Below are 13,476 nucleotides of genomic sequence, written 5' to 3'. Positions count from 1 at the left end.
TATACAATGTGTAACCATCATTGGCAGATTTATTACTTCAAACATGAATCATTTCATTGTGTTGGAAGTCAGGTTTGCCATCATCAAATTTCACTGAATTCTCCTTCAAACACAATCCATATATTTTGCTTAATACTTACTTTTCTCTCAGAGTTCTTTTTATATTCATCTGATTTTTCTTTTAAGTGACAATTTCTAGTCATTAACTCCATACGTCTGTTTTGTGACTTGTGACTGGAGTTTTCATCCTCATCCTGAATTAGTTTTGTGGTATCCGGTTGCTCTTGGGTAGAAAGGAGCAAGGCTTCTTTATCACCAACTTTGTTGCAAAAGTCATGGAACTCCTGTCTTAGAAATATAATTTCACTTTCCATTTGAGATAATCTCTCATCTATAGGTTCCAGTTCTTTGTAGTTTTGACTCTGTTCATTTTGATACGTGTGCTTCATTTCATTCATTTGGCACTGATTTTGTTTTAGGTCTCTTTGTACCCGGTTCAATACCACAGTCACTTTTCTAAGATCACGCCTTGTTTGAATATAGAAGCCTTTTTCTTGGACTCTGAATTTTATTCCAGGCTTGGAAAACTTTGGGGACTGAATCAGCCTCCTAACATTTCTTTTTGATATTTTTAAATTCCCCTTGTCCTCTAAATCAGGGCACCCATCTCTTGCTCTCTGGGAAAGAAGTTCTTGTTCTCTTTGTGATGTCTGACTTTCATCACAAGGGTGTGGAGCAACAGCCTGACTGGCAGGGTATGATTTGGCTTCTGTTTCCTGTCTTTCAGTGTTTTGTTCTTTATTTTTCAGGTTAATATTTAGCTTTGTAATTTCAGTTTTCAGAGAATTAATCTGTTTATTATATTGCAATGTTGTTTTCCTAAATGTTTCCTCCATTAATTTGATTTTCCTATGAAGGTCATGACACTCTGCTCTTGAAACATCAAGATATTTCTTTTTGTCTTCCTCATGCTGACATTTCATTTGGTTCATTTCCAGACTCAGCATATCACATTTATCCTTCAACATGTGGAATTCATGCAAGGGTACTTTCTCTGTTTCATTCCTGGTAGAAACCTAAGGAAAATCAAGGAGACCTTTAGCTAGCACTCAATGAAATTAGATGTCACTATTACCTCTGAAACTAAAGTTTTAACATTTACATTTATGCAATGAAAGGGTTGCAATACATGGATATCCAACTGGAGAAAAATTAGATGTGAATTTCAGAGCTTAGAGAAGAAAAACTTTCTAAGAGTTCACAAGGTGTATTGAAGAAAATTGAGTGTAAAAAATGATAATTTTGTAGAATTTCAAAACTGAAGAAACCTTTTTCTAAATTACAACAGATTGAAGACATCAGGTAAATGATTAGGAACTTTGACCATGTTAAAGCATTAAGTTTGTGGGCTGGGTTTGTGGATCAATAGTAGAGTGCTTGCCTTGCATGGGTGAGCCACTGGGCTCAATCCTAGGCACCACACATAAATAAATGAATAAAATAAAGGTCCTTCAACAACTAAAATAAATAAATTAATAAATAAAGTTTGCACTCTGATACTGATACCTCATGTATACAGCCACCCAATCCATAATAAGGGCCTTAGCTCTACACACATTTGGACAGATGAAATTTCCCAAAGTTCTTTAAGTTCCCTATTTCTGAAAATATTCTATATGTATTCTATTTTTTCAACATTTTTGCAATCAATTCTTATAATTGTAGCTATTGGTAAATGATAAATCCAGGCATTGTACTTAATTAAGCATTTTACATACACCAATTAACTTTTTATCACAATCTTAAACAAGGAATAATATAAATGTAAGCAAGCTGCTTCTAGTGCTCTTCCATCAAACTAGTCATTTCTCTGCTGTAAAAATAAAAACACAAAAGAAGGTTTGTGTTTTGTAATATTAATCATAAATAAGATCCTATTAGGTGTGTTCTCAGAAAATCATGAGATTATTTGCTGCTCATTAAGATTTGTTTCTTTTTTTGTAAAGTCTGGAACAAGAGTAAATGTGAAATAGACATATATGGCTTTAAAATTATCTATGCTTTTCCACGATGGATCTAGATAGTGTTCTATGTATGTTCACAGATGCATGCAACACATTCACACAAAGAGACAAGCACTTGAAAACAACACAAAATAGTTCAAGAAAAAAAATTCTTTTTATTTTTTGCCATGCCTCTCTCCTTTTATTTGCAAAGATGATTTGACAGAATTCTATCTTATAAATTCTGACATTATATTCTTAAGAATATATTGCCTCTGGGAGTCCTTAAGTTTGGCTAACACCTAAAGATTCATTTCAGTAAGGTATTGGTATTAGCAGTGGGGAGAAAGTCTAAAATCTTAATCAAAAGCAGTATCTGCAAATTAAAAAAAACTATTAAAAACAAGGAATCTCTTAAACTATGCAGACCTTTATCTCAAATAAATTACTCAAATTTTAACTGTAAAAATGACAGGTAAATTTGTCACATAGAAAAAATTATCTTTAAAACATAAAACAGAATTATAAAAAACAATTTTTTAAAAACTAAGTTAACTTGTCCCATGATATTTTCAAAGTCTTTATCCTGTATCTGAACATAAAATTCCCTAAGTTAACATTTATGCTACTGATTGAACTCAACTCACCTTTTCAAAACATATGCTGAGCATCTATCTATATGATGCCAAGGTAAGCAATAAATGAATTTAGCTATAAATGTTATGATTTCATCTTAGGGAGAGACGACAATTTGGTTTAAACCCAAATAATAGAGAGTCACATACTGTGTAACAACAGACTACATATTTCAATAGTGGTCCCAGAAGTTTGTGGAAGATATAGGCATTTTGTATAAGCACATGCCTACAATGATTGCATAATGAATGCCAACAACACATTTCTCAGATCATGTCCCCATAATTAAGTGAAACATGATCACACATATTATGTTAAAGGGATATTATGAATAGAGTAAGAGATATGAAGCTATAATGAAGACTCATTTACCTGATTTGAGTTACTTCTTACAGTCTTTAATTCTGTTTTTAATGTCCCAGAAGACAGTTGAAATTCTTTGTTCAATTCAATTTTTTTATTATGTTCCTCATCTTTTTCTCTTAACTGGTTATTCATTTTTTCAAAAAGCTGATCAAAATCTCTTAACTTCTTCTCTTTTCCTTTTAAATCATGCCTGCAGTTCAATATGGTTATCTTAAAATTCATTTTATAGAAAACAAATGTGCATTTTGTATTCTGGTTCTTCATAGGTTGATTCATTAGGCTAATAAAAATTCTATGTTCTAAGATTCTTTTCCTTTCTAGCTCACCTTTTTAAATTTCTCCTTCAAACTTTTAAAAAACATATAAATTAATAATGAAAAATCTTTCTGTCAGTTGGGAAACGGCTGTTACTAGTAACTCCAGTAGATACTATGGAAAGGGACTTTTGATATGGATCCATAAATTGAGTATTTGAAATGATTTGGGGTGGGGAATCTGGGATGTGGATCAATGGCAGAGTGCTTGCCTGCTGGGGGCCTGTGTTTCATCCCCAGCATTGTCAAAACAAACAAACAAACAAACAAAACAAAGATCATTTTTGTACTGTTATAATTCTTCCTTAGGTAAAAGAGTTTTAAAGACTAATTCACTAGTATTTAGCCTTTATATTCTTGAAATAAAACAGCAAGCACTGCAATTGATTGCCATTATAACATGCAGCTTTCAGAAGTTGTTCACATAGCATATGTCTGCATATTAGCAAGACCAATTTAAAGAGTCCAGTTCCTGTTGTTACAACTTTTAGATAACACTTTCAATTTAGCTTGTTTATCATTATGTATTTTATAAACAATTCAAAATCCCCTTTGGAACAAGGCACAACCTAATATTTAGTCCAATGATAACAAATATATGTCCTTTCAACATAGAAATTTGACCAAATTTTGTTTACATATGAGGGAGAAATTTAAAAAAATAATAATTATTTTTCATTTCACATTTGGTTTAATGGATGTTAGGATTCAAACCATAACCCAGGGTGTAATTCCACAGGAGCATACTTACTTAGTTGCACTAACCTTTGGGTTTGATCCCAAGCACCAGAAAAAAGGAAAAAAAAACCCTGCATAAATATTTAAAAACACATTTTGGGGTGCACAAAAATGGCTATTTCATAGGACAAACCCCCAAGACAAAAGGCCAAATGTTTTCTCTGTTAAGTGGATGTTATTCCATAAGGGGGATGGATGTGTGGGGAAGAATGAAGGGACTTTAGATTGTATGGAAGGAAGTGAAAAAAGGAGAGGGTTTGTGGGGTTGGGAATAATGGTGGAATCAGATGGACTTTCTTACTCTATATACATGTATGATTACATTACTGGCATGACTCTACACCATGTTCAGCCATAGGTAGAACTTGTGTTCCATTTGTGTATAATGTGTCAAAATGCATTCTTTTGTCATGTATAACTTAGAACAAATTTTTTAAAAATGGCCATTTTATCCTCTTTGTTGGAATTATAAATCAATATAAACTGTCTTGAGAACAATTTAGAAATATTGATGAAATGTCTTTTCATGAAGTTACTCCTCTTTAAACAAATAATTCTATATTGAAAAAATTATTCAAACTAAACAGAAATATAAATTAATTTCATGAAATTATGTCATTTGCAGGAAATGGATGGAAACTGAGCAATTTTTTATTCAAAATAAGTCACATTTGTAAGGTTAAGTTTCATATGTTTTCTCTCATGTGGAAACTAGAAAGGCAAAGGAAAAGAAAGGTGTGGGGCGGTCTCAGGGAGATCAAAAGAACTCTTTGGAGTAGAGGGAGAAGGGGAGGGAAAGAAAAAAAGGGAATAATACAGACCAAATTATATTATTATATAGTGTGTACACATGAATATGTAATAAATCCCACCATTTAAACAAGTATAATGCATCAATAGAAATGTGGAATAATTTCTGTAAATGAGGTTCTGTGAAGTATTGATTGTAATACCAAAAAAAATGAATGAACAATAATCCCAAATTCCACTTGTTAAATCAATAGTGTGATCCTTCTATATAGCCATTGAAATTATGATTGAAAATAACGTGAATTTAGTTATTAGAAAGAATCATAGTTTGCATATGTTTCCTTTTTGTAAGGATTTCAGATTCTACAAGTATAAGTAGTTTTCTCCTTTGCAAAATACCAACAGGTAAGTCAGCAATTAAAAAATTCCCTATGTATCTTCAGTGTGAAGAAAAGAGTTCAAACCTTCTTTCAATCTAGGGTATCATACCTCAAGTGACAGAGTTCTTGTTTCCATTTTATTTCTCTCTGCTCTAACTTAGATTTTGCATTTTCCATTTCTGATAACTCCTTTTTCATTCCACAAAGTTTATTTTCCAGTTTTGCTACTTCTTGTGTATGTAATAAACACTTTGAACAGTTACTTTTTTCAGGTTCTATTATTCTTTGACATGAATCAACTGCATTTTGGATTTTTGGTAGGCTATGAGAATCTGCATCATGGAGAAAACAAGATAGAAATAAAATATTTGAGTTTTTTCATCTGTGAAGGATTCTACATTTTTCCATGTACTCCCTTACACACTGAACAAATGTGTAAAGAGTACCTATGACATGGAAGCCATTATACTAAGTTCTACAGATAAAACACATGAGAACTCTGCTCTCCTTTAGTTTAAAGTCTAGCATAGACGACTTATAGTGGAAAATTCAGCCTAGACAGATGACCTAACAAAGCATTAAAACAAGATCAAGGGTCAAACTGTTTATATGTAGCCTAACTGAATTCCAAAACATGATGAAAAAGCAGAAGAGGCCTGAAAGATATTTTTCAAAACAAATTACACTTTTAGGAGGCAAACTGAAAGTAACCAAAGAGCATGGTGACCCGTTCATACACAGGTTTGAACTCTGTGGGTTGTCACCTAGAAGAGCAATCAACTACTGGAAGTCAAGACAAAATAAAATATAGCAAAGAAAAAGGCAGAAAGTAGCAAACCTCTAACCATAACTCCAGATGTAAATATTCTCAACTCCCCAATTAAAAGACACTTATTGGTAGAATGGATTCAAAAACAAGATCCAATTGATGTTGTTTGTGAGAAACTCATCTCATATGCAAAGCTACTGTATTAGTCTGCTTTTCTGCTGCTCTGACTAAATGACCTGACCAGCACAAGAGGAAGAGTTTATTGAAGGACTTACAGTTTTGGAAATTTTAGACCATAGAAGGCCAGATCCATTCCTTGGGGTTTGGGGCAAGGCTGAATATCATGGTGGGAGAATGTGTTGAAGAGATCAGCTCAAGTTATGATCAGGAAGCAGAAAGAGTCCACTTGTTGATTGCCAATATATACCCAAAGCCACTCCCCAATTCTCATGTCCTCCACCCTACCAGTTTTCAGTTACCACACAGTTAATCCCAATCAGGGGATTAAATCATGGATTGTGTTAAGACTCTTAAACTCAATCTTGTCTTCTGAACCTTCTTGCACTGTATCACACATGAGCTTGTGGGAGACACCTCATATCCAAACCATGACAGACACTCATAGACTGAATGTAAACTACTGGAAAAATTTTTTCATTCTTAAATTCCTAAAAGAAGCAGGAGTAGCTATTCTCATCTGACAAAGCAGATTTGGAGCAAAATTCATAAAAGACAAGGAATGCTTTACATACTAGTAAAATTTCAATTCAACAAGAAAATATAACAATAGAAAGTATGTATACCCCAAATGATAGTGAACCTAATTACATAAAACAATGCTTCTTTAAATCAGCAGAATATAGTAAAGCAGCCACATCAATATTTATAGCAACTCAATTCACAATAGCTTAACTATGGCACCAACCTAGATAGACGACGAATGTATAAAGAAATTGTGGTATACATACACAATAGAATATTACTCCTCATTAAAAGAGAATAAAATTATGGCATTTGCAGGTAAATGGATGGAGTTGGAGAATACCATGCTAAGCAAAGTAAGCCAATCTTAAAAAACCAAAGGCTGAATGTTCTAATAGGTGAATGCTGATCCTTAATGGGGGGTGGGGAGGTGTATGGGAAAAATGGAGGAATTTTGGGCAAATGGGAGGGAGGGAAGGTGAGAGGGCATGGTATAATAAAATGGACATCCTCACCCTAGGTACATGTATGACTGCACCTATGTTTCAATGCTACATCACGTACAACCAGAGAAATGAAAAGTCATACTGCGACTGTGTACAATGAATTAAAATACATTCTGTTTGTTCAGGTCCTTGGCCCATTTGTTGATTGGATTATTTGTTATCTTATTGTTTAATTTTTTGAGTTCTTTGTACATTCTGGATATTAGGGCTCTATCTGAGGTGTGAGGGGTAAAAATTTGTTCCCAGGATGTAGGCTCTCTATTTACCTCTTTTACTGTTTCTCTTGCTGAGAAAAAACTTTTTAGTTTAAGTAGGTCCCATTTATTTATTCTTGTCATTAACTCTTGGGCTACGGGCGTTCTATTAAGGAATTTGGAGCCCGCCCCCACAATATGTAGATCGTAGCCAACTTTTCCTTCTATCAGACGCAGTGTCTCTGTTTTTATATCTAGCTCCTTGATCCATTTTGAGTTAACTTTTGTGGCTGGCGAGAGAAAGGGATTCAATTTCATTTTGTTGCATATGGATTTCCAATTTTCCCAGCACCATTTGTTGAAGATGCTATCCTTCCTCAGAGGAGGACATACAATCAATCCACAAGCACATGAGAAAATGCTCACCATCTCTAGCAATCAGAGAAATGCAAATCAAAACCACCCTAAGATACCATTTCACTCCTGTAAGATTGGCAGCCATTATGAAGTCAAACAACAATAAGTGTTGGCGAGGATGTGGGGAAAAGGGCACACTTGTTCACTGCTGGTGGGACTGCAAAATGGTGAGGCCAATCTGGAAAGCAGTATGGAGATTCCTGGGAAAGCTGGGAATGGATCCACCATTTGACCCAGCTATTGCCCTTCTTGGACTATTCCCTGAGGACCTTAAAAGAGCACACTATACGGATACGGCCACATCAATGATTATAGCAGCACAATTCACAATAGCTAGACTGTGGAACCAACCTAGATGCCCTTCAATAGATGAGTGGATAAAAAAATTGTGGCAGCTATACACAATGGAGTATTATGCAGCACTAAGAAACGACAAAATCATAGAATTTGCAGGGAAATGGATGGCATTAGAGCAGATTATGCTAAGTGAAGCTAGCCAAGCCCTAAAAAACAAATGTCAAATGTCTTCTTTGATATAAAGAGAGCCACTAAGAATAGAACAGGAAGGAAGAGCATGAGGAAAAGACTAACAGTAAACTAAGACGAATGGGGGGAGAGAAAGCAAGAGAGAAGGGAAAACATATGGAAATGGTAGGAGACCTTCAGTGATACACAAAATTATAAGAGGTTATGAGGGGCAAGGGGGTGGGGGGAAAAAAAAAAAAGGGGGAAAGAATTGAACAACAGCAGAGGAGGTAGAGAGGGAAGATGGGAGGGGAGGGGAGGGGAGGGGGGATAGTAGGGGATAGGAAAGGTAGCAGAATACAACAGTCACTAATAAGCCATTATGTAAAAATGTGAGTATGTAACAGAAGTGAGTCTGTATTATGTATTTGGGGAGTACAAAACCCAATTGAGTCAAATGTATGAAAGATGATATGTCTTGAGCTCTGTAATGTTTTGAACAATCAATAAAAAAAAAAAAAAAAAAAAAAAAAAATACATTCTGTTGTTATATATACCTAAATAAATAAATACTGCTTCTTGACATTAAATATCAGATAGACCCCAATAACACTAGGGAATTTCAAAACATCCTTGTCACCAATAGATAGGACATACAAGGGTAAAAATAGACATTTTGACATAAATAATAGCATAATTGAAATATACCTAATAACTACAGAATGTTTCACCACAAAATAGCTGAATTCACTACCTTCCCAGAAGTGCATGGAATCTTTCAATTAATCTTTGTAATTCATTGCAAATATGTAAAAACCTCATATAATTCTATGCATTCTATGAGATCACAATGAAATGAAACAATAGCAAGAAAAATAAGAGAAATCACATAAATAGAGCAAATACTCTTTTAAAAGAGGAGTAGATCATAAAAGAAAAGAAAGAGTAAACAAAGAAATATTTGGAAACAAATCAGAATAGAAATACAACATATCAATATCTCTGGGACATCATGAAGTTGGTTTTGAAAAAATTCATAGTACTGAGTGCCTTCACTAACAAAATAGAAAGTTTCCAAATAAATAATCTAATATTCCAACTTTCAAGGTCTTAGAAAAGGAAGAATAAATTAATTCCCAAATAAGTAGCATATAGGAAATAATCAAGATTAGACTAAAATTAATTGAGAATAAAAAAGACATAGGACCAATGAAATAAAGTCAGCTTTTTCAAAAGATAAATAAGGTCAATAAACCATTAGCCAAACTGACAAAAAAAGGAGACAAATCAACAAAATTGTAGATGAAAAATGAGATACCATTAGCAATATTTCTGAAATCCAGAGGATCATTAGGAACTATTTTTAAAGTTTGTACTGTAATAAACTGAAAGATCTAGAAATCCTTGACAAATTTCTAGACATATATGAGCTGCCAAAATTACACCAGGAAGACATCAGAACCCAAAACAGATCAATATAAAGTAATGAAATTGAAACAGCAATGAATAGCCTTTCAACAAAGAAATATCTAGGACCAGATAGAATCCTGGCTGAGTTCTAACAGACCTTTAGTGAAGAACTAACACCAATCTTTGTCAGCCTCTTCTACAAAACTTAAAGGAAAGTGAATACTCCCATATATCTATGGAGCCAGTATAATCCTGACATATTCAGGAAAGAAAATTACAGAACAATATCCCTGATGAAAATACATGTAAAAATTCTTAATGAAATATTAACAAACAATATTCAAAAACGCATCAAGAAGTTAACATACCATGAAAAAGTTGCTTTTATCCCAGGAATGTAAGGTTGGTTTAACATAGGCAAATCAATAAATGTAATTCATCACACAAATAGAATGAAGGATAAGAATCATATGAATATCTCAACAGATGCAGAAAAGGCTTTGATAAAATTTAGCACCTATTCATTTTAAAAATGTTAGAGAAACTAGGCATAGAGAAAACTTACTACAACATTATAAAGATCATAAATCTCAAAACCAAAGCTAACATTATACTGTAGAAAAAAATGGAAAGCATTTTCTCTAAAATCAGTATCAAAGAAAATATGTATAATTTTATCAATCCTATTCTATATACTTTTTGAAACTAAGGCAGAAAATCAGGCAAGAGAAGGACATTACAGGGCTATTAATAGGAAAAGAAGAATTCAAATTATCTTTTCGCTATTGACATCATCCTATATCTAGAAAACCCAAAAAAACTCCACCAGAAGACTTCTAGAGCTGGTAACAAGATCAACAATCATTAATCAACAGCTTTCCTGTACACGAAACATAATTCTGCTAAGAAAGAAATCATGAAAACTATCCCATTAAAATTTAAAAAATTAAAATGCCTGGGAATTGTTTTACTTAGCTTTTCTCACTGTGACACAAATTGACCTGAACAATGTAGAGAAGGGAAAATGTATTTGGGGCTCAGGGTTTCAGAAGTCACAGTCCATACCCAGCTGACTCCACAGCTCTGGGCCCAAGGTGAGGCAGAATATCATGGCAGAAAGATTTGGTAAAGGAAAGCAGTTCAGAACATGGCCACCCACCAGGAAGCGTTGCGAGTGCCACTCAACAGGGAGTCCCCAAGTGACCTACCTTCTCCAAGCACACCCTACTTGACTATTATTACCACCCCACTAATCCATGTTGATGAGCATGGAAATGGTACAAATATGTTGAAAAATAATTTGGCAGTATCTTATTAAATGCCTATAAAGGAACATGAGAAGACTTTTACAGGATTTCTTAACTATCTAGATTATGGTGATTCAACATGTGTTTAACATATAGGTCAAAACTTGTCAAGCTGCACATTTTTATATGTGCAGTTTACCTTATATCAATAATGCCTCATTAAATCTTTTGAAAACAAAAATCTGTATTGTAAGAAGAAACACTTTAGTGATTGTGATCCAGACATAGGAGAAAGCTAGAGGCTTGAGGTCTTTAATCTTATAGCAAAGAGAAGTAGTACTTGGGTTTTAATGAAGGGGTAAGCAATATCAGAACTGAATTTTTTAAAAAAGTATGATTTGGTTGCAGAGAAGAACACAGTTTTAGGAAGTGTGTAGCAGGGAAAGGAGATCTAAGGTTACTACAGAATTCAGGGAGAGATAATGGTAAGCTGATCTGATCATCCTTCAGGCCCAAGGGAGCAACAGAGCCAACCAAAGGAGTGGGTGCCATTCACAAAGAAAAGTGCAGTGGGGATGATCCAGGGGTGTACTTGAGAGTGTATAACACTTCTCATTATATTTTAATGCAAAGCACCTTTTTGAAATGAACAATACTGGAACACATCAGTGTTCTATGGTTCAGAACTAAGTAATGTGTGCATCTATTACTATAGTATACATCATTTTGCAAAGGTTCTACCTTCATATGACCTACTTGGTTTTTCAACATATGCCCAAATATCCCTATAATTAGGGCACGTCACTTGAAAAGCTGTTGAGGCTATTACAGTTGGCTGTGGTTCATCAAGGTCTTCCATAGCATTTATTTCTTTTTTGACCTATAAAACAATAATCTAATATCAAAATTTACACCAAATACATATAACATATACTCAATACATACAGGTGACAATTATCTACCACATGTAGTTTTTCAAAGAACTGATTTCTGACAAAAAAAACCTTTATCAAAGTTTATTTTGTCTCACTCATTTTCAAAGTCTGTTCATAACAAAAAAATGTTCTATTCTTTCACTTTACCTTTTACAATATATTTTAAATTTATATTTTCGTATTGTTATCACTTAATAATGCACTTTATCAATAAAATATTATCTCGTGTTATTTGTAACAATACCTTGCTCTTTTCATTAGATGTTTTCTCTGTGTGCCTAAATGAGAAAAAGAAAGAATGAAACACATAATATTCTTTCAAACACCAAATATATAAAATGAAATAAGACTATTATTTTTTTAATACACAAAATCTCTATATTTTTAATTTACTTCATGTACCCATGAATTTTATGATCAATTTCCACAATGGGTATTCAAGTGTAAACAAAAAGAACAGCATTAATAAATCAAGAACACTACTACTAATAAATAGTCTCAAAACAAATAATTAAATTTAGATTACACCTTCTGACAGTAAAAGCAAAATGAATAATAGCACTTGCCTTATTTGATAGAAATGTGATAGTGTTTTGTTATTGTCATTTTCAAAAAAATAAAACTCATATAACTTACTAAACCTCATTTGTAAAAGATGGCTTAAATCCTTGTAGGAGAGGAACCCTGTTGCAATAATTATAGGTTCTTATTTCAGGACATACAGTGATATGATTGTACATAATTCTAAGCAATGTTCATAAGCCAAACTTGGTATAATTCTCATTTTCCCAACAATTCTTTGAGGTAGATAACATTAGATATTTTATAAAAAAATAAACTAGTCAAAGAAAGGCCAAATAACTTCCCAAAATCCATGTATCTGGTTAGTGGCAAATTATGAAAGTAATATTCCTCATCAAGTGTTTGAAAGAAATAATAAAAGACAATCTATATTATCACTCTGTATCTGGATATAATTGTAAATAATAATTTCTGCATTTTGCCATTATTTAAAAAATATTTAAAATGACTATATACCTTGGCAATTTTGGAAATCTAGTTTCAATAAATTAAAGGTTTATTTTTTCTTCATCAAATTCATCATCATGCATCATTCATCTATTCAATTATTTACTCAAGCATGCAACCAAGAGAGCACATAATGCATATTCAATTGTGTTGTTGGAACAGGGAATCAAGGTTCTGATACTTTAAAACTTCATAATCCAAAAGGAATAATCTGAACTCTTTGGTCAATATTTTACTTTTGTATTGTACACAAACACAGCACACAGATTCTAAGTACTTACTATTTTGATACCCATGATATTTTAGAGTACTATAAAAATCATAGCAATGCCTTATGATACTGTCAAGGCAGAAGGCATGATTACACTCTCTTGACTATGACCTATATTTCCTATATATCTGTATTTGGATGTTTTCTACTACATAAGTTTTTAAATCTCTATCTATGATAGTTGAAATTTTGGGTCATCATTTGCATGTTCAATTACATTAGGATATCCAATATTGAACCAAAACTCAATGAATAACCACCCTTATTATAGAAAATGTACAAGTAAATAGAAATTCTAAGGACCATTAGAATTTACAATGTTATAACTGAATTGTATAGATAAT

At 33.1% G+C, this 13,476-nt stretch overlaps 1 protein-coding gene across 3 annotated transcripts in view; it reads right to left on the bottom strand.

Annotated features, from left to right (window-relative positions):
- LOC144364741 (ankyrin repeat domain-containing protein 26-like) overlaps positions 1-13,476 on the bottom strand; it is a 34,343-nt gene that overhangs the window by 10,394 nt on the left and 10,473 nt on the right. For all 3 annotated transcript variants that reach the window (XM_078015582.1, XM_078015583.1, XM_078015581.1), the window contains exons 4-8: positions 12,077-12,110; positions 11,654-11,777; positions 5,297-5,519; positions 3,012-3,195; positions 141-1,076 (exon numbers count right to left, since the gene is read on the bottom strand). In XM_078015582.1, the coding sequence (XP_077871708.1) occupies positions 141-1,076; positions 3,012-3,195; positions 5,297-5,519; positions 11,654-11,777; positions 12,077-12,110 (1,501 nt within the window). The remainder of the gene's footprint in view (positions 1-140; positions 1,077-3,011; positions 3,196-5,296; positions 5,520-11,653; positions 11,778-12,076; positions 12,111-13,476) is intronic.

The sequence above is a fragment of the Ictidomys tridecemlineatus genome, chromosome 6, assembly GCF_052094955.1.
Source record: "Ictidomys tridecemlineatus isolate mIctTri1 chromosome 6, mIctTri1.hap1, whole genome shotgun sequence".
Taxonomy (NCBI): domain Eukaryota; kingdom Metazoa; phylum Chordata; class Mammalia; order Rodentia; family Sciuridae; genus Ictidomys; species Ictidomys tridecemlineatus.
Note: the sequence above shows the minus strand (reverse complement) of the source record. Positions and strands in the feature narration are given on the sequence as shown.